A 20,804-nucleotide genomic window follows, 5' to 3' on the forward strand; every position below is an offset into this window, starting at 1 on the left:
CTAACTTGATTCAACGCCCCCTTCTCAAGTTCACCTAGAACCATCAATTGGTATCCAGAGCAAGGTCTCAAGGAGTCAAGCTTCACAGCTTGGAGCAAAGATCCATGGCCAACAACATGAATCCAAACATCGTTGCGTTCACTCTTACTGAAGGGCAGTCTAATAATAGACCTCCCTACTTCAATGGCAGCAACTATTCTTACTGGAAAGAAAGAATGAGAATTTTCATGCAGTCAATTGACTACAACATCTGGAAGATCATTCTCAACGGTCCAGACGTTCCCACTAAATCGAATGCTGATGGAGAAGTTGTGGCAAAGGAAGACAGGGAATGGACAGATGAAGAAAAGAAGAAGGTTGAACTCAATGCCAAAGCAATCAACTTGATGCACTGCGCAATTAGTTTCGAAGAGTTCAGAAAGGTGTCAAGGTGTAAAACGGCTAAAGAAATATGGGACAAGCTCAGACTCACTCATGAAAGCACTAAGCAAGTAAGGGAAACCAGAATTGACATGCTGATGAAGGAGTATGAAATGTTCAGTATGAAGGAGGATGAGAGCATAGATCAAATGTTCGAAAGGTTCTCAATAATCATCAACAATCTGGACGCAATGGGAAGGAACTACTCGAAGAAACTCTAGTGAGAAAGATCCTGAGAAGTCTTACTAAGAAATGGGAAGTAAAAAGTACAGCCATCTCTAAAAGGAATGATTTGATCAAAATCACCTATGATGAGCTGAGAGGCAAGCTTCTGGCCTATGAAACCACTCACATGTCTCAAGACAAAGATGACAAAAAGAAAAGTATAGCACTAAAATCAAGAATGACAGCCCAAGGAGAAGAATCTGATGACAGTTTCTCAGATGAAGAAATGGTGCTCTTTGCAAGAAAAATGAGAAGACTACTGAGATTCAAAAACAAAGGCAAAGGAAGCTCCTCATCCAAAGATGTCAAGAAAGATCAAGTCAACTTCACATGCCATCACTGCAAGGAACCTGGTCACTTCAAGTCAGATTGCCCTCAACTTAAGAAAAGCGAGAAATTCAAAAAGGACAAAAAAAGGTAATGATGGCAACATGGGAAGACTTGGAGAACGACACCAGCTCAGAGAGCTCAGATCAAAAAGCTCAGCTATGCTTGATGGCAGACCATGATAATGAAAATGAGGTAGATCTTTCTGACTTATCTATTGATGAACTGTACTATATTATCAAAGACATCTCTGTCAATTCCAAGAAACTCTTGGACAAGTATGCAAAATGCAAGAAAGAAAATGAGGCTTTGAGGATTGAAAATGATCTTCTTTTAAAAAAGGTTAAGGCAAATAAAACTGGAAATGAAAAGTTTTTAAAAAAAGAAAATACTGCCTTGCGAGCTGAATTAGAAAAATTCAAACTCAAGCATGAAGTTACTACTTCCACTGATTTGATTTCTGAAAACAAAAAGCTGAATGAACAAATAAAAAATTTGAATGAAGACTTAGCAAAGTTTGTTCAAGGTTCTCAAAATCTGAACAAACTACTAGCTAGTCAAAGGTTTGGATCTGAAAAATCTGGATTTGGATTCAAAGAGGAAAATAAAGCAGTTTTTAAACAAAACTTTAAAAAATCGGAAGCCTTCTCTTCCAAGCTTTTCAAACCAAAAGGATTCAGTAAACCTCAAAAATCAGTGAGCAAGAATCAGTGCTACAAGTGCAATAGAAATGGTCATGATCCTCCTCAATGTTTCATCTTTTCTAGGTCTTTTGGTAATGATAGTAAATTATATAAAGTTGTTCATGATTTTAATGCTCTTGGATAACCAAGAAGATTTCACATCAAAGGATCCAAATGGATTTGGATACCTAAGGTTAGTTGAAGAACTTGCAGGTTTGCCTTACATCCAAGAAGAAAAAGGACATGTGGTATCTTGATAGTGGATGTTCAAGGCATATGACCAGAAGGGATGCTTTCTTCATTAAACTCAACAAGTATGATGGATGATTTGTCACTTTTGGAGATAATGGTAAAGGTAAAATAATTGCCATTGGTAAGGTTGACAAAAAATTTTCAACTTGCATAGATAGTGTCTTTTTAGTTGATGGGTTAAAGCATAATCTATTGAGCATAAGTCAATTGTGTGACCTTGGATATGCTGTAACCTTTAGGAAATCTGATTGTAGAGTCATAAATGAGAAAACAAAGGCTGTTTTATTTATTGCCAAAAGAAGTGATAATATTTATGGTATTACTCTAGATGATCTAAAAGTTCAAAATGTAACTTGTTTCTCTTCAATGGAGACTGAAAAATGGATGTGGCATAAGAGGTTAGGACATGCTAGCATGTTCCAAATCTCTAAGCTTGTAAAGAGAGGCTTAGTTAGAGGTCTTCCTAATATAAAGTTTGATAAGGACATCATTTGTGATGTTTGTCAAATGGGTAAACAAATCAAAACTTCTTTCAAACCTAAGGAAGATGTCTCTACTAAGAAACTATTGGAGTTGTTGCATCTTGATGTTTGGACCAACTAGGACTCAAAGTCTTGGAGAAAAAAGTTATGGCATGGTAATTGTGGATGACTACACTAGATTTGGCTGGGTGTTCTTTCTTGCCCATAAACATGAGGCCTTTTCTATTTTTGAGAAATTCAGCAAAAATATTCAAAATGAAAAAGATTTTAAAATTGTTTCAATCAGAAGTGATCATGGTAAGGAATTTGAAAATCAACTCTTTGAATCTTTTTGTGATGAACAAGGCATATCACATAACTTCTCTTGTCCAAGAACACCTCAACAAAATGGTGTTGTGGAAAGAAGAAATAGAAGTTTACAAGAAATGGCTAGAGCTATGTTATGTGAATATGAAATTCCCAAGTTCTTATGGGATGAAGTTGTTAATACAGCTTGCTATGTTTTAAATAGAACCATCATTAGGAAGTTTCTAAATAAAACCCCATATGAACTTTGGAAAGGGCATCCTCCCAATCTTAGCTATTTTCATGTGTTTGGAAGCAAGTGTTTCATTCTGAATATCAAAGAAAATTTAGGAAATTTTGATCCTAAAACACATGAAGGCATTTTTCTGGGTTACTCCACAAATAGCAAGGCCTATAGGGTTTACAACAAGAACTCCAAAACAGTTGAGGAGAGCATGCATGTCACTTTCTGTGAATCTAACAATGTTTCCAGTATTTGCATTGATGATAGTCCAGGTTTTGAAGCTGAGGTTCCCAAGAACATTGAACCAGCTCCACCAAATCCAAGTTCTCATGAAGCTACACCTGTTAGCAGCGAAACTCCAAATTCTGCAGGAGACAATTTGGAATTATCTCCTGTCACAGCTGAAAACACTGATGCAAAGGCAAATGTTGATCAAGAGGAACCTGAATCCTCAAACCAGTCAAGAAGACCAAGAGAATGGAGGTTTCTAGAAACTATCCTGAAGAGTTCATAATTGGAAATCCTTCCACTGGTAGAACCATTCGTTCATCTTTGAAAACAGCCGAATCCAACAACATTGCTCTTTTATCAAAGATTGAACCTCAAAACATCTAAGAAGCTCTTGCGGATCCGTCTTGGGTGTTAGCTATGAGGGAGGAATTGCAGCAATTTGAGAAGAACCAGGTCTGGTCATTGGTGCCTTATCCAAATGGAAAGAAAGTCACTGGCACTAAATGGATTTTCAGAAACAAGCTGGGTGAAGATGGATCCATTGTCCGAAACAAAGCTAGATTGGTTGCTCAAGGGTATGATCAAGAGGAAGGGATTGATTTCGATGAATTCTTTGCACCTGTAGCTCGAATGGAAGCCATCAGATTGCTCCTGGCATATGCTGCTCACTGTGGTTTCAAGCTATTCCAAATGGACGTAAAGTGTGCTATCCTCAATGGTATAATAAATAGAGAGGTTTATGTGGCTCAACCACCTGGGTTTGAAAACAAAACTTTTTCTAACCATGTTTTCAAACTAGCTAAAGCCTTGTATGGTTTAAGACAAGCTCCTAGAGCTTGGTATGAGAGGCTTAGCTCATTTTTATTAAAAAACAACTTTCAAAGAGGAGCCACTAACACCACTTTATTTATTAGAAATTATCATGATCATTTTATTCTTGTGCAAGTTTATGTTGATGATATCATATTTGGTTCGGCTAATGAGGATTTGTGTGCAAATTTGCTAAGCTTGTGACTAATGAATTTGATATGAGCATGATGGGAGAGCTCAATTTCTTTCTAGGCTTGCAAATCAAGCAAACTGCAGAAGGCATATTCATCCATCAAGAAAAATATGAAAAGAAACTTGTCAAGAAGTTTGGGTTGGACTGTGCTAAGCCAATGGGAACCCCATGCATCCTAATATCAAGCTTGATAAGGATGACCATGGTAGAGATGTTGATGAGATGCGCTATAGAGGGATGATTGGATTTTTGATGTATCTAACCTCCTCAAGGCCTGATATCATCCAAAGTGTTAGAGTTTGCTCACGGTTTCAATCAAAGCCTAAGGAGTCCAATCTCTCAGCTGTCAAGAGGATCATCCGATATGTGTTTGGTACAATTAACTATGGTTTATGGTTTCCTAAGACTGATTCATTTCAATTAGTGGGTTTCTGTGATGCAGATTTTGCTGGGGATAGGATTGATAGAAGAAGCACAAGTGGCATGTGCTGCTTTCTTGGAAAATCTCTCATTGTTTGGTCTAGCAAGAAGCAAGCTACTGTGGCACTTTCAACAGCCGAAGCTGAGTATGTTGCAGCCTCCTCTTGTTGTTCTCAATTATTATGGCTGAAAACTCAACTAGCTGACTATAAACTAAATGTATCTAATATTTCATTATTTTGTGACAACATTAGTGCTATTAACATTTCCAAAAACCCCGTTTTGCACTCTAGAACAAAGCACATTAAAGTTCGTTTTCATTCGATAAGAGAACATGTGCAAAATAGAAATTTAGATATTCAGTTTGTTAATTCTGAAGGTCAGCTAGCTGATATATTCACCAAACCATTGATAGAAGAGAGGTTCTGCAAGTTACGAACTGAACTGGACATTCTTGCTTCATCCCTGTTTTCTTAATGTTTCTGATAATGAGATCTTTTGTGTTTCGTCTCATAAATCGCGGTGAGATTTTTTGGCAGATGATGAGTAACCTTCATTAATTCACTATGAAGCCTACTGGATTCAAGCCTGATCAAAATGAAAGATGGACATCATATGCTGAAGCACTCTCTAGAACTATGGGCTTTTTCTTTATTAAAAACTTTGGGACTTCTTCACTTTTCTGTTTGGATCAATTTTTTAAGAATTTTTGAAAAGTGGGCTTTCAAAATGTTTGGACTTACATTCTATTTCAATCTTTGAGACCACTGAACTTACTTCAATTTTTTTTTGTCTCAAATTTTTGGAATTTGCATTTCGTTTTATTTGGGCTTCAATTTTAAATTGCATCCTTTTATTAAGTTCCATCCTTTGTTTGTTTTTCACCTCTCTTTTCAAACGTACGAAGGTTACAGCTGTAACTTTCAAAGCGTTTTTAAAGTTTGGATTTTTATCTTTTCAAGGTGCAACCTTTACACTTCTCTACGCCTATAATAACTTCCCACTACATGCATCCATTCACACTACTCTCTCCACTCTTTCATCTTCTTCAACCTGTGCTCTATAAAATGGCACGAAAGAAGAGAGCTGCCCGCAGAGGCTCCCATAGCAGCACCGACCGTTCTGATCACACCCACCGTTCTCCCTCTCAATCACCTACTCAATCTTCGCCTCCCTCACCACCAAATCCTTCTCCTGATATGGCCGCACTAAGACCACTGCTCGCCGTCCTGGCGTTGCTCCTCGCCATTTCCCTCCTCCTCCGACAAACACCTCTCAGCCTAGCTCATCCAAACCTAGTTCTTCCAGAGGAAAAAGGCCTCTTCACGAAGATGAAGAGCTTCCCCCCACTCAGCCTCGCCATACTCGCGGTACAGTCATTGACTTTCATCTTCATCCTGTTGCTGAACCTAGACTCTCCAATCCTATTGCTTATAAGTCCTTTTATGTTGATTTTCCTTATGAGTCTTATGACCGTCGCCGTTTTCAATCTCTCATGAACTACCTGTTTTTCTACAAAGATGTTTACAAGCGTACTCTCTGTCCCTCTAAGCTTGTCAATCTAGACAAATTCCGTAGGAAAGGTCTGAACTTTACTCCATTATTTGCATATCAAGGTTGGACACCCATACTGTCCATCAAAGAGAAAATTTATCCTGATTTGGTCAAACAGTTCTATAGCAACATGTCCTACAAAGAAGGGAGAATCACTTCTTTTGTTAAAGGTAAAGTGATTATTCTTGACAAATATCACTTAGGCAAAGCCTTAAACTACCTGGACCGAGGACCTGATGTCTACACCTCTGGTAAGTGGGACGAAACGCTCAATGTCTCTTACTTTGATGCCCTAAGCAATGTCTGCATCAATATCCCTCTTCTGGAAGGTAACACTCCTACTCACAAGTCTCTTGGTCCAGTCCGTGTCCAGTTACATCGGATTGTAAATCACATCATCTTACCTCAGAGCGGCTCTTTTCAACGTGTTTTATTTTGTGACACACTGGTTTTGTATGTATTGCTTTCAAAAATTCCCATTTCTTTTGCTTACTTGCTTGTGAGACATATGTATGCTTGTGTCAGTTCCAAAATGCATTACCCTATGGCATGCTTCTTACAAAAAATTTTCAACATTATAATGTTGATTTTGGGGCTGAAATTGCAAAAGACTGTAACTCATATATCAAAGGGGGTGGTGCAGTAAAGAAAACAGCTCCCAGGCGTCGCCGAACTGATGACAGCACTGATGTTCCCTCTGTTGATGAGGATCCTCTGATTCCCCCATCCACCTCTACTACAGTCAGGACCATGACATGCATTTTAAAGCATGTGCTTGAAGAATTCCTCAATTTGACAGACCTTCTTCTCCATCATGGTGCTGAGCGCAAAAGGGTTCAAGTTTTGGAGGAAAATGCTCTCAAAAAGACCAAAGGAAGGATTCAGATTCTGAAAGACTTTGTAGAGGACATTGAGATTGGGATCACAACTTCTGACAATGAGGGGGAGGAAGATGGAACATCTGATGAATCCAACTCTGATGCCTAGCTCCTTGTTATCTCATCTGCGACTATGACTTGTTTTCATTTTGAACTTGTTAATTTTATTTTGGATGACTGTACAGACCCTAACTACTTTGCTACTTAAACTATATGCACTAGCCACTAACAAAATTTGTGCATATTTTTCCTTTCCTCCCTTGATGACAAAAGGGGGAGAAAAGAAAGGGAATGTTAGTTTTGGCTTAAGGGTTAATAGTGTCTGTTAAGAACAATGATACTTTGTGGTGCTAATTAACTCATTTTGTCCTGTGCTGTGTATCAATGCCTAGTGTTATTGATCTGTGTTATCAGTATTATATTGCTTGGAAATTTTGGTCTTGGCTGTTTTTAAGTTTTACCCAGGTTAAGATGTAACCCATGATCGAGGGGGAGTAATGCTGGCATTAAGGGGGAGCTACTCACAATTCAAATGACATCAAAGAGAAGTGTTCTTAACTCTTTCAAATTAGTCTTTAATTTCCCTATTTTTATCATGTTTGTCATCAAGGGGGACATTGTTGAGCCTAGTTTGATTTTGGGTTAAGTTATGATGACAAACATTATTTTGGGTAAAAAGCCCAATATTGTTTAATGTGAGTGTTAGTGATGCAGGCCCAAATGTCAAGTTCCAGCAAGTGCTTCAGCAATGTAAAAGAGCCAAAGCTCATCCTCACAGCAACGTTCAAAAATAAAAGGTTATATGTATTTGCTAAAAGCTACAGGAAGACAGTTGGAAAAAGAAAAGGACAAGTGTTGGTATAATAAAGTAAGAAGGACAGCTGATACACTCTCATTGCTCCAAGGACACAAGGACATCTCCACTAACCCAAGGTTACTAGCAGAGCAATGCATGGATCGTGATTGAGCAAAACACAAACTTGCAGCAGCAGGAAATGGAGCAGAATGCAAAATAAGAGCTTGCCAAGGAAGAAGGCCAACCAAAGGACAGCAGAAGTAGTGGTCGAGCTCCTCAAGCAACAGAGGTAGTGGAGCATGGTGAAGAAAGACTACTGCCAGCTATGACAGCTCTAACGAGCAGCTGGTACAAGGAAATGGAAGAGGCTACAATGAAGCCAAGTTGAAGATATATATAACAAGCTTCATCCCACCATTTCAAGGTGAGAGAGAGAATACACACACAGAGCACCATCTCTAAAACAGAGCTGGAATCTCTTTTTTCTACTCAAGCTTAATTCTGATCTTTGAGTTATGGCTGTCTTGCGTTATTTTCTGTTTTGAGAAAAGATAATTATGTGAGGTTCAAAAGCCAAGAGAGAAAAGGCAATAGTGATGCAAAATAGCCACTATTTTTCTGATGTAATTTGGGTGTATGAACTAGGATTAGTTCCCCTTGTCTAGTTGGGTAAGCACTGGGTGAAGTCTGAATCTGTAAGATTCCCCTTCCAAGTTGGGATAGCACTTTGGGTTGCTAAGCTTTGGTGAAGAAAGCTTAGGGGTATATACTAGTTGAATTAGGAAGAAATTTAATAGTATTGGTGTATGTAACCTGAGAATTTTAGTGAAAATTTCACCATGGTTTGTAGTGGAGACTGGACGTAGGATTCATGGCACTGAGAATCCGAACCAGGATACATGCTGGCCTCCTTTCTCTTCTTCTCTGCTCTTTTAATGTTCTGCGTATGAGATAATATCAAATAATCTCCTGCAACTTAATCTTCCACTGCAACAGAGTTTGAAACACCAAGTTTTAAGCTAACTTGATCCAACCCCCCTTCTCAAGTTCACCTAGAACCATCATCGAAGCAGTCTAAGAACCCTATTTAACATAATTTTTCGAATTTTATATTTATAAGTTTATGATTAGATTTTCTCTCGAATAATTTTTTTAAAAAATTAGAAATGAAACTTGAATTTGTAATTTTTAGATGAATATGAGAAAATTATGTCCTTTGAAGTAAAATAATTTTTTTATTCAATTTTATTTTATTTTTATTTTGATTTACTTCATTGTTTTTATTTTAGTGTTTGGCATTTGTATATATCCTTGATCTAAGGTTAGTTTGATCTTATTCTTATTTGATTAATGAAAAGTTGAAAACAGAAAATAACGTGGCCGATGCTATTGTTTGTGGTTTTTTAAAAAGTTTATTTAAAAGTTTCTTTATAAATTATATTCGAAATTCGTAACTGATTTTCACATTTAACTAGCATGGTTGTTATAAAAATCAATAAACTCCCCTTGAAAGTATTAACTTTACTTGCTTCAATCATCAGCTGCCTGCCTTCTCCCAACAATCATTGCCACGTGAGAGTGATTGGAAAAATGTTCAAATCTCTCTTCCAATGCTTCTTTGCACGACGGGTGAGTTAAGCTATATTTTGTTTCTCCATGGAGTAACACAAAACAACACCGAGAATTTCTCCTTTCTTTTTCTCTAAATTATTTTATACTTAATTGTCAGGAAATCTCAAATACGAAGGTCTTGTTTTGCCAGTCTTCCGGTCGATATAACCAGTCTTCCGGTCGATATAATTACTGCTTTGTCAGACTTCCCATAAAATCTGTTCTCATTTGTAGATGTGTTTGCAAGCATTACCATTCATTTCAATCAAAATTTCGCCAAGTTACTCTTTACTTATACACATCCTGCTACGATGATCCGACGCTGGAATTCAAGAATCTTTCATCTTGTTGAATTTGACCGAATTGAATGGCATGAAAGGAGAAACAATCTCTTCTGCCTCAGTTTGTTTGAGGTCCTGAAACCCAATAATAGTAGCAGCATAAAACTTGATCCTAAATTTGAGATTTCTCTCCCTAATCCCAAATCAATTCAGAGTAGAAGAGTTCCTCCTCTTCATGTACGTTCTTGTAATGGTCTTTTTTTCGTGAATTCTTCAAAGGAAGGTGACTTTTCATTTGTTTGCAACCCAATAACAGGTGAATTCATAAGACTTCCAAAACAACCTCCAATCTTGACAGCCTGCGAGCAAATATCCTGGTGTTTTGGTTTTCACCCAAACACAAACCAATACAAGGTAATGAGAATCCATATCTTTAAATATGATCATCGGATGGTTGTTGAAATGCACACAATTGGAACATCGACATGTTCAAACATCCTACTTATTTTAATGGGGCACTTCATTGGATTTGTAGAGATGTTGATAGAAATTACTCAATATGGGTTTTCGATTTTGATACAGAGCAGTTCCAATTCTTCTCTCACACGCGTAAGAGTCAAGGTAAAGGCACCATATTAAAATTCAAGGATTCTCTTTGTTTCATGTATCTTAATGAGCTGCTTATCTCAATGTGGATGATGAAAAGATATGGAGTTGGAGAATCTTGGACTCCCATTTTCCAGTATTCTATAACCATATCTCAGTTACCTAGTTGCATGGCCTACCTTGATCGTGAAAATCAAGAGTTTATAATTTTTGGGACTCCTTGCTATGATTTCAAGGTTCATGGCAAGTTTCAAGTGCTTGGCCATGTTCCTACACTTATCCCACTAAAAAACATTATCATCAGAGATAAAGTGGAGGTGCAGAATATTTACTCATTGGATAAAAAAAACTTTTAAATTGAGTTCTACTATTTCTTAGTTGTAAAAAAAAATCTTTTATTTTGATTTTTTTATTAACAGCAAATTTATGCTTAATTGTTTTAGATTCATATTGTAATGTTCACATCTTATTTTGGTTGCTTAATTTTTGTTTCTAGTTACTCAATAGTGTTTGCAAATCTGTTAGCAAAATTCCTTTTTCTAAATTATTATAATTTAAAATATAATTTAAATTAATTCAATATAACTTGTAATTTCTGTTTTAATTTTATTGGTTTAATCATCTTTAACGAAATAAAATTTTAAATTTTAAATTTTCAAAAATAAAAAACTAAATAATTAAGTTACTAGAATAATCAAATTTATTTACAGTAATATAAAAAAATGTTTTATAAAATGCAAAATATGTATTTGTATATAAAATGGTTAATTAGAGATTAATTTTTAATATATTTATAACATAATTGAAAAATTATATATTAACTACTGTCGTTTACTACATGCATATTAAAATTCAATAGTCGAATTAATAAAGAATGAGGCACAGGAAATTAAGAGTTAGAGATTCATTACTAAATCAAGAATTAGGCATCAATCTACTATCCTTCCATATTAAGTAAATACTCCATAATAATCCGATTTATATAGCTAGATACATATTATTGTAATAATTGCATTATACCGAGTCAAAATAATTAAAAGAAATTAAGGAAGATGTATCTTGATAATTGAGTACTAGAGCAAACTGGCAAATTAATTAATTGGGTAAAGAAGAAGGCAAGAAACTGTGAATGAGAAAATTGAAAAAGAGGGAACAAGGACTCACAATCACTAACCACATCGAGGAGCAGCCATGGGAGGTGAGATGGCGATGTCGACGAGCAAACAACAGCAATAGCAAGGGCAAGAAAAGACGACAATGACGCACGAACCTGGGCGAGTCGTTGGTTACTTTTGCTTGACTGAGCTGGCGACGATGAGGCCACAAAAGTTGCAACACACGAACCACGAGGTTGTGGTGGTCCTGACGGCAGCGACAAGACAGCGCCTTCCGCTAGGGCTCTTCGATGGTGATGCAGACTCCTGAGCTGCACCACGCTGGTTCTCAGTGGAGGGATGGTTGGCTATGAAGGAAAGGTGACAGATGGAGGCTAGCCATGATGATAATGATGACGAGTGACGGTGTGTTGAAAGAGGGAGTGAAAGAAGAAGAAAGAGAGGTGTGATAAATAAAGGTATTTTTGGAATAAAATGTTATTAAAATTTCAATTTCTATCGTATAAAATTTCAGTCTCATATGTTCCTATCTTTTGGAGATATTAGGTAGCGTTTGTTTTGAGGTACTGAGATAGAAACTGAGAGATTGAGACTCAGTATCATGTTTGTTAGTTCAGAGACTGGTACTAAAATTTCTGTCTCTGTCTTCAAAATTTCAGTATTTCAGTACCTCCAAAAAGTAGAGACACAGGAGTCTAAAATTTTTAGAGATGGAAACTGAAACTTTAATAATATTTTATACCTAAAATACCCTCATTTCAATTAATTAATTTCAATTTTACCCTTTGTACAAATTAAATTAGAGTTTCATTTTTGTTTCAATTTCTGTCTTCCATTTTGCAACCAAATAGAATACTAAGATTTATTTCAATCTCTATCTCTTAGTTTCTGTCTCTCAGTCTCAGTCTTTTCGTTTTTGTCTCTCCACCAAACGCTACCTAAAATACTAAAATTTTAGAGACAGAAACTGAAATTTTAATGCTAATCTTTGAACCAATAAATATGATATTAAATTTTACTTCTCTAATTTTTATCTTAGTATCTCAAAAACAAATGCTACCTTTAACATTAGATTTTGTATAAGCTAAGACGCATTAGAATTCTTTAATTTGTTTATTATTATAGCTAGCTTCACATCCTCGATAAGGATCTCTTTTCACCTATATATTTTTGGGCATGTATGTGTGCATAATTCTATATACATTATATTGCATGACAAAAAATATTATTAGCTGCAATATGGCTGGTTATTAGGTAATAATTGTAAAAAGAAATATTCAAGTTCATGCAGTGTTAAATTGTTATTAGTGGAATATGAAATGATACACAAAATTAATAATTAAATAAAGGACCTTCTGTCTTTTTTTCCTTGCCAAGTTAGTTTTTGCTTAATTAAACCATTATATATGACTGATTAATCACGTAAATGACATGTATTGCTAGAAAAATGTACATGCATATTATCTTTTTTATTAGAAAGAATGCAAGCTCTTATAAAAAATGTAGCAGAGGTGGAAATTCTGCTATAGAAATAGAAAAAGAGAAGTATTTTTGTATGGATACCTGAAGGGAGAGCTCGGTTTCCAGGGAGTCGACGCCGAATTGTTATCTTTGGTGTCGACCTATGAGCTTTGTGGAAGTTCGAGTTTTTCTCCGAGGAGATGTCCAATTGCACAGAGTGTGAGCCAAGAACAAGTGGGATACTTGCAAAGGCACTCCGAAGTTTAAGTCAGTATTGAAAATTCAATGTGTCCCTGTTGAGGATAAAACATCATACCTTTATAGGTGAAGTAAGATAGATCAGTTACGTTCTTTATCTGTATTGATGAGCATTTATTAGGTTTAATAAGTAATAAATACCTGGTCAGACAGTTTTATTCCAGGATGTAGTCCGTTGAGTCTGATTATAACGTGTAACTGCCGAGTTATGATGTAAATTGTCGAGTTATGGTGTATAATGTCGAGTTAAGGGTAGTCCGTTGAGTCCGATTATAACGTGTAACCGCCGGGTTATGACGCAAATAGCCGAGTTATGGTGTATAATGCCGAGTTAAGGCATCGAATTTGTAACGGCCGGATCATAGCTCCCAAGTTTAGCCTGGGAATATGTTTAATGAAGCAGGTTGAGTTTGTAATGAATCATAAGTCGGCCTCTGAGTGAGTTCATAACTTGGGGACTAATATGGCCTTAGAGCCCCCCCAGTTCAAGTTTCTTTATTAAACAGTTATTTATGCTGAAGAGTGGTATGATGGTGATGCTGAAGAAGAAGATGAAAATTTTGGGTAAATTTTTAGTTATCTGGTGGAATTTATACGTTTGTTTTAAACTCTTTTACTTTGTTCATTCGACAGATGCTTAGCCCTTGTTGCGGCTGTTTGAAATGTGTTATTTTTGGTATCTAAACACAATGTGATGGTTTAGATGCAACATTTAAAAATGTGTTTGGTATCTGTTTGTTTGATTGATGTGTTTGCATTAGGTGTTTGATGGTAGTACGTTTGATGTATGTCTGGTATGACCGTAATCATTAGGTGTCTGATATGTATATCTAATAAAGATATAATTGAAGAGATAGGAATATCTGATAAAGTTTGGCTATTTATTATATGGTCAGTGCGGACCGATTTAACTAATAGATCGGTAATTTGGTGAAGACCAATTTGATTGATAGATCGGTAATTGGTGAAGACCAATTTAATTGATAGATAAGTAATTTGGTGAAGACCAATTTGATTGATAGATCGGTAATTGGTGAAGACAAATTTGATTGATAGATCGGTAATATGTTATCTAGTTTGTTTGATTATGAATAAATATTGGCAATCAGTTTATCTGATTTGTATGGTTATAGATCGGCTATCTGTTTACCCAGTTTGTTTGATTCTGGATAAAGATCGGCAATCGGTTTATCTGATCTGTTTAGTTATAGATCGGCTATTTGTTTACCCAGGTTGTTTGATCGGCGGAGTCTGATGAGCTCGACTCTGAACAGAAGTCAGCAGAATGATATCTTTAATTTGAAAAGAGATTAAAATTCTCAATGGAAGATATAGTAAAGTAGAAGGTGTAAGATTTTAGATGTATGGATGGACCTTTGATTACAAAGGTGTAGGTAGGAAAGCCTCGTTAAAGCCTCTTCAAGCAAAACCCTTTTTGAAGAAAAAAAAATCTTGGTAGTAGAAAAAAGAGTACTTGTATGGCCGTGGCTTTTAACTGTAATATAACTTTAAAAATGAGACATTCCAAGTGTTAGGCATATAGTTACCATTTATGGTTTGTAATCGGTAGGCTCCGTTCCCGACGACTTTGATAACTCGAAAAGGGCCTTCCGAGTTAACTGCTAGTTTGCCATGGTTAGGTGGTTATCTGGCTTGTTCGGTTCGTCTCAGCACCAAGTCGGTTACATTGAAGGACCTTGGGTGGAGCTTCTTGTTGCACTGCCGAGCTATATACTGTTGCATAGCTCGGTGTGTGATTGCTGTTGAGGACCGGATTTCCTCAATGGTGTCCAGGCCATTTTGTTGACCTGTATCTGTCGTACTATAGGCGGCCAATTGAGTTCGCAGGGAGGACTGGGAGATCTCCACGAGTATCATTGCATCCGACCTATATACCAGCCGGAAAGGCATTTCCTTTGTTGTTGAGTGGGTAGTGGTGTTGTATTCCCATATGACTTCGGGTATTAATTCGGCTTAGAGACCTTTGGCATCGTCAATTTTTTTTCTCAACGCATGTAAGATAACCTTGTTTGCAGCCCCGGCCAAGCCATTGGTCTGTGGGTGTTCTACTGATGAAAAATGTTGTCTGATCTTTAAATCCTGTAAGAAGGAGGTGAATTTGTGATCCGTAAACTGGCGACCATTATCAGTGATAATGTGGCGAGGTATGCCGAATCTACAGATAATATTTTCCATACAGAGGAAACCATTTATTGCGATGTGATCTTTGCTAGAGATTGTGTCTCTATCCATTTGGAAAAGTATTCAGTTGCTAAGATTAAAAAAGTTTTACCTGCCCTGCTGCTAGAGGGGAGGGACCGAGGATGTTGAGCCTCCATTAATTGAAGAGCCAACTTACCTCGGAACTGTGGAGGAGTTTGGATGGAAGGGGTGTGATCAGACTGTGCTTCTGGCAATTGTCACAGTTTTTGTTTTGCAGTCTTGTTGCAATGTTGGCCAATAAAAACCTACTCGGAGTATCTTTGATGGTAGACTACGGCGGGCTCCGAGGTTTGTGCCATAAATTCCTTTGTATGCCTCGGCAAGTGCAAGCTCGGCTTCCAACCTGGAAAGGCATTTAAGTAGGGGACGAGAGAAGCCTCGTCTATATAGAAAATTGTTATATATTGTAAAAAATAAAGCTTGTCGGCCAAAATGCTGAGCATTTTCGATAGTCTCTGATAATATCCCTATCCTGAGATAGTTTAAGTAGGGTGTTCTCCAATCTGCATCCCGTGTGACACTTAGAAATTCTGTTAAATCTATACTGGGTTTAACTAATGTTGATTGGTAAAGGGAAGAGTTGGTTGTTTGAGTACTGGCGAGCTTAGATAGGGTATCTGCTCGGCTATTATTCTCCCGAGGTATATGTTGAATATTTGCAAAATTTTGAAAGTAAGGTTTGAACAATGGCAAGGTATTTGGATAATAAAAGATCATTTACCTGGTATAAATTGTTTACCTGCTATACGATGAGCATGGAATCACAATACACTTTGAGTTCGGCAATATTTAGATCGGCGGCGAGTTTGAGGCCAGCAATAAAAGCTTCATACTCACTCTGATTGTTACTTGTTTTGAAGGAAAAGTGTAGAGATTTTTTTATGACGTTACCATTTTCGTTTTCAATTATGATTTCGGTTCTACTCCCTTGTGGATTAGAAGAACCGTCTACGTATAAAGACCGTTTGGTTAATTCTTCGGTTGTCTCTGAGACTGTGAATTTGGCAATGAAGTTTGCTAAATATTGAAATTTGATTGGTCCGTGTCCTTGATACCGGATATCAAACTCGGAGAGCTCAACCGACAATTTTACTAGTCGGCCAGCTAATTCTGGCTTTTGAAGGACTTGCCTCAAGGGTTGATCTGTCCGAACATATGTTGCATGACTTTGGAAATATGGCCGAAGTCTTCTTGCCGAAAATACTAGAGCAAAAGCCGGCTTTTCGATCTTCGGATAGCAAAGTTTGGCATTTTGTAGGGTCTTGCTGATGAAATAGATTGGCAGCTTCTGCTTTTGCCATTCTGCAATAAGAATAGAGCTTATAGCCCAGTCAGTGATAGATAAATGTAGAAAAAGCGGTTTCCCTTGAAGGGGTGTTTGTAAAATAGGTGGTTTTGAAATAGTTTCTTTTATAGATGTGAAAACTTGTTCACATTCATCAACCCAGTAAAAAGTTTTTTCTTTTTTAAGGTTTGGAAAAATAGAAATATTTGGAAGCTAGGGCAAGGGAGGAATCTAGAGAGCGCGGCAAGTCTTCCTGTCAGTTGTTGGACTTCTTTGATAGTTTATGCGCTTGTCATCTCCAAGGCAGCTCGGCCTTTTTCAGGATTTGCCTCGATTCCTCAGTTGATAAGCTTGAAGCCGAAAAATTTGCCCCCTTGTACACCAAAGGCACACTTCTCGGGGTTTAGCCGCATGTTATATTTTCGGATTTGTTTGAATATTTCTACAAGGTCGTCAAGATGGTTGTGACCGAGCTTTGTTTTGGCTACCATGTCGCCAACACTTTGAGGTTTTTGCCGATTTGTGCCGCACATACCTTGTCCATAAGGCGTTGGCGTGTTGCACCTGCATTCTTAATACCAAATGGCATAACTTTATAACAGTAATTTCTAAATTCAGTAATAAAAGCAGTCTTACTTTGGTCGGAAGGATGCATTAAAGTCTCATTATAACCGGAATATGCATCCATGAAACTTAAAGTTTTATAGCTTGAAGCATTAAAGTCTCATTATAACCGGAATATGCATCTATGCATCCTTTGGGCATGCTTTGTTGAGATTGGTGAAATCAACACACATGCGCTATTTACCGTTGTGTTTCTTTACCATGACGACATTTGCCAACCATGTTGTGGATCTGATCTCTTGTATGAAGCCGGCATTGATTAGCTTTTTGGTTTCTTCCAAAGAGGCTTGTTTTCGTTCAAGTATGAGATTTCTCTTCTTTTGTGTTATAGGTCTGACAGATGGGTTTAATGCTAAGTTATGAGAAATTACAGAAGGGTCAATGCCTGGCATATCTGCTGGGGTCCAAGCAAACAAATCGGCATTTTGTTGTAGAAATTTTGAAATGAGGTTTTCTCTCCCGAGCTTAGTTTGGAACCGATGTAAGTGATCTTTTCCGAGCTATCTGCAAAAAAGATTTTGTGTAAGTCCTCTTTTGGGGTTGGTCGTTCGAGAACGTCGGCTCTCCGGTCAAGGTCGGCCAACACTGGGGATTCGTCTTGATTGCTAATGGTGTAAAAATGTGCTTTTATATTTCGGTTGGGCCTTTTGAGGCTATTGTTGTGACATTGTCTGGCGTTATGATTGTCACTGTGAATTGTTGCAATAATGTCATCCTGCAAGGGGAACTTAACACAGAGATGAATTGTAGAAACAATAGCGCCAAACTTTATTCAAAAAAGGTCATCCGGGGATCATATTATACGGGCTAAAACAGTCAACTACTAAATATTGAATGTCTAAAGTTTTTGGTAAGGGAATATCACCGAGTGTGGTTTGTAACCACTCAAATCCCAATACTGGGACTCGTTTACCTGAAAAATTGACCAGGTTTCCGGTGGAAGGTTGTAGCATGTTGTCGCTTAGCTTCATCTTCTGAAATGTGGAGTAAAAGAGAACATCGGCACTGCTCCCCGGGTCTAGTAGAACGTTTTTTACTAGAAGATCTCCGAGCTGCAGGGAAATAACAACCGGGTCGTCTAGATTTGTTACGTTGGTGTTATGTTCCGCTCTCTGAAATGTTATCTGAGAAAAGTGTGGAGGTGTCTGTTGTTGATTTTGGTTGGCTTCTAAGGCGAGCATAGCTCGGTAGGATCTCTTTCTTGCCGAGCTTGTGGCTCCTCCACCTGCAAAACTTCCGGAAAAACAGTTAATAATGCGTATTGGTTGGTTGGGGTGATTGGTATTCGGTCAATCTTTATCTCGGCCATGCTGTGTTGCCGAGTTTTGGTTTGAAGTTTTCTTGTTATCATCCTTGTCTTCTGGCCGAGCTTTGTCATTGTGCTCGGGTTGCTCCTCTTCGTGCCGAGCAGTTTTAGAGACGTGTGTCGGCCCTGACTGATGCTCGACCTCTTCTGTCTGTTCTTGCCGATCGTTGTTGTTTTCGATTCGGGTGTTATTCAATTTAGCATTTTACTTGCCATTCTTTGGTTCTTTTCGGCCATGTGCTGGTTGGCTTGCCGTAGCTTGGTCACTATCTGAAGGAGGTCGGATGGCGTGGGTGGAAGCTGTTCAGCCATGACTTCGAGCGAGAACCTTGATGCCAATGATATATGGAAGGGATTATATTCTCAGTCCCACGGTAGGCGCCAATTGTTCTTGTATGGATACCTGAAGTGAGAGCTCGGTCCCCGGGGAGTTGACGCCGAGTTGTTATCATCGGTGCCGACCTATGAGCTTTGTGGAAGTCCGAGCTTTTCTTCGAGGAGATGTCTAATTGCACAGAGTGTGAGCCAAGAACAAGAGGGAAGTGTACTTGCAAAGGCACTCCGAACCTTAAGTTAGTATTGAGAATTCAATGTGTCCTTGTTGAGGATAAAACATCATACCTTTATAGGTGAAGTAAGATAAGTCAATTACGTTCTTTATCTGTATTGATGAGCAGTTATTAGGTTTAATAAGTAATAAATACCTGGTCAGACAATTTTATTCTAGGATGTAGTCCGTTGAGTCTGATTATAACGTGTAATTGCCGAGTTATGATGCAAATTGCCAAGTTATGGTGTATAATGCCGAGTTAAGAGTAGTCCGTTGAGTCTGATTATAACGTGTAACCGCCGGGTTATGACGCAAATTTCCGAGTTATGATGTATAATGTCGAGTTAAGGCATCGGATTTGTAACGGCTAGATCAAGAAGTATAGAGAAGAGTACTTTGTATATATTGAGATAATCAGAGATGTAGTAATAGTGAACTGGAATTGAAATATCTATCTATTATTTCTAACTTGCAGCGTGTGAGCAAGTATATTTATACATGAGTTTTGGAGGCCTTAATCCTCAAGAAAGCACCTAACAGTATAATAGAATCGTATAATAACTTGAGACTTGGCTTTCTTGATTTTCTTGAATTATGTCTAACCACATTTCATTTATCTAGTTTATTGTGATGCTTAACACCTCCGCCCCCCCCCCCCCCCCCCTTCAAACTTAAGGTGATTTGAGGAACTACTCTGAGTTTGAATTTGAAATTGTCAAATAAAATATAGGAGAAGGATTTGGTTAAAATGTCAGCTATTTATGAATCTGCTAGTATATAAACAACATGCAACTGTCCTTTGTGTATTCGATCTTGGACAAAATGAAGGTCAATTTTGAAATGCTTGCTTTGGTTATGAAGAATTGGGTTGGCAAAAACCATGACAAAACTCAAATTGTCACAGAAAATAGTGGGAGCTACTGGTTGAGAGATTCCTAGCTCAGTCAGCAATTTTTGAATCCATATAACTTCTGCTTCTGCATCTGTCACAGTGCCAAGCATCTAAATTCAACTTCACTAGAAGATCGGCTTACAGCAATTTGTTTTTCTACTGCACCAAAAAACAGGTTTGTTTCCAAGAAAAACGCAATAACCACTGGTTGAGTGACGATTCTAAATGTCATTGGCCCAGTCAGCATCTGCAAACACATAAACACGAAAATCAACTCATTTAGTAAAGAGAAGACCATGACTGTGAGCACTGAAGAGGTATGGAAGTATGAGTTTGAGAGCTTTAAAGTGATGTTGCTTAGGATCCTTCATAAATTGACTATGTTCACAGAAAAAGCAATTTTTGGATGAGTGAGGGTTGCATATTGCAATCCTCCTATTAATGATCTGTAGAGAGTAGGATCTTCAAAGTTATCACTGCCTTGAGAAACAAGTTTGAGTGAAGACAGCAAGGGAGTTGAAACTGGTTTGAAGTTGTTCATGCCTGCACGCTTTAGAATATCTAAGATGTATTTCAACTGAGATAAATGAAGATCCCTAGAGGGTAGTTGGTTAAATTCAATACCAAGAAAATAACGCAAGCCACCTAATTCCTTTAATGAAAATTTGGAATGCAATTGAGTAATTAGATTTTCAATTTCATTTTTATCACTTCCAGTTATAACAATATCATCAACATAAGCAAGAAGGTAAGTGGTAAAAGAATTAGTAACACTAATGAACGAAGATGTAT

At 37.5% G+C, this 20,804-nt stretch overlaps 2 protein-coding genes across 2 annotated transcripts; both read left to right on the forward strand.

Annotated features, from left to right (window-relative positions):
- The first annotated feature begins 1,068 nt into the window (after positions 1-1,068).
- Positions 1,069-2,510, forward strand: LOC130933684 (uncharacterized). The gene is made up of 2 exons (XM_057863307.1): positions 1,069-1,535; positions 2,147-2,510. The coding sequence occupies exons 1-2, from the start codon at positions 1,069-1,071 to the stop codon at positions 2,508-2,510; spliced, it is 831 nt and encodes a 276-aa protein (XP_057719290.1).
- A 1,810-nt stretch (positions 2,511-4,320) lies between these two features.
- Positions 4,321-5,049, forward strand: LOC130933685 (secreted RxLR effector protein 161-like). The gene has a single exon (XM_057863308.1). The coding sequence runs from the start codon at positions 4,321-4,323 to the stop codon at positions 5,047-5,049; it is 729 nt and encodes a 242-aa protein (XP_057719291.1).
- The last annotated feature ends 15,755 nt before the right edge of the window (positions 5,050-20,804 follow it).

The sequence above is a fragment of the Arachis stenosperma genome, chromosome 6 (assembly GCF_014773155.1).
Source record: "Arachis stenosperma cultivar V10309 chromosome 6, arast.V10309.gnm1.PFL2, whole genome shotgun sequence".
In the NCBI taxonomy this organism is placed as follows: Eukaryota; Viridiplantae; Streptophyta; class Magnoliopsida; order Fabales; family Fabaceae; genus Arachis; species Arachis stenosperma.

Bases quoted from the DNA above. Each gene is read 5' to 3' on its own strand.
- LOC130933685 (XM_057863308.1), top strand. From the start codon at position 4,321: ATGCATCCTAATATCAAGCTTGATAAGGATGACCATGGTAGAGATGTT.
- LOC130933684 (XM_057863307.1), top strand. From the start codon at position 1,069: ATGGCAACATGGGAAGACTTGGAGAACGACACCAGCTCAGAGAGCTCA. The intron at 1,536-2,146 runs GTTTGGATCTGA...TGTAACCTTTAG, and splicing joins AAACTACTAGCTAGTCAAAG to GAAATCTGATTGTAGAGTCA.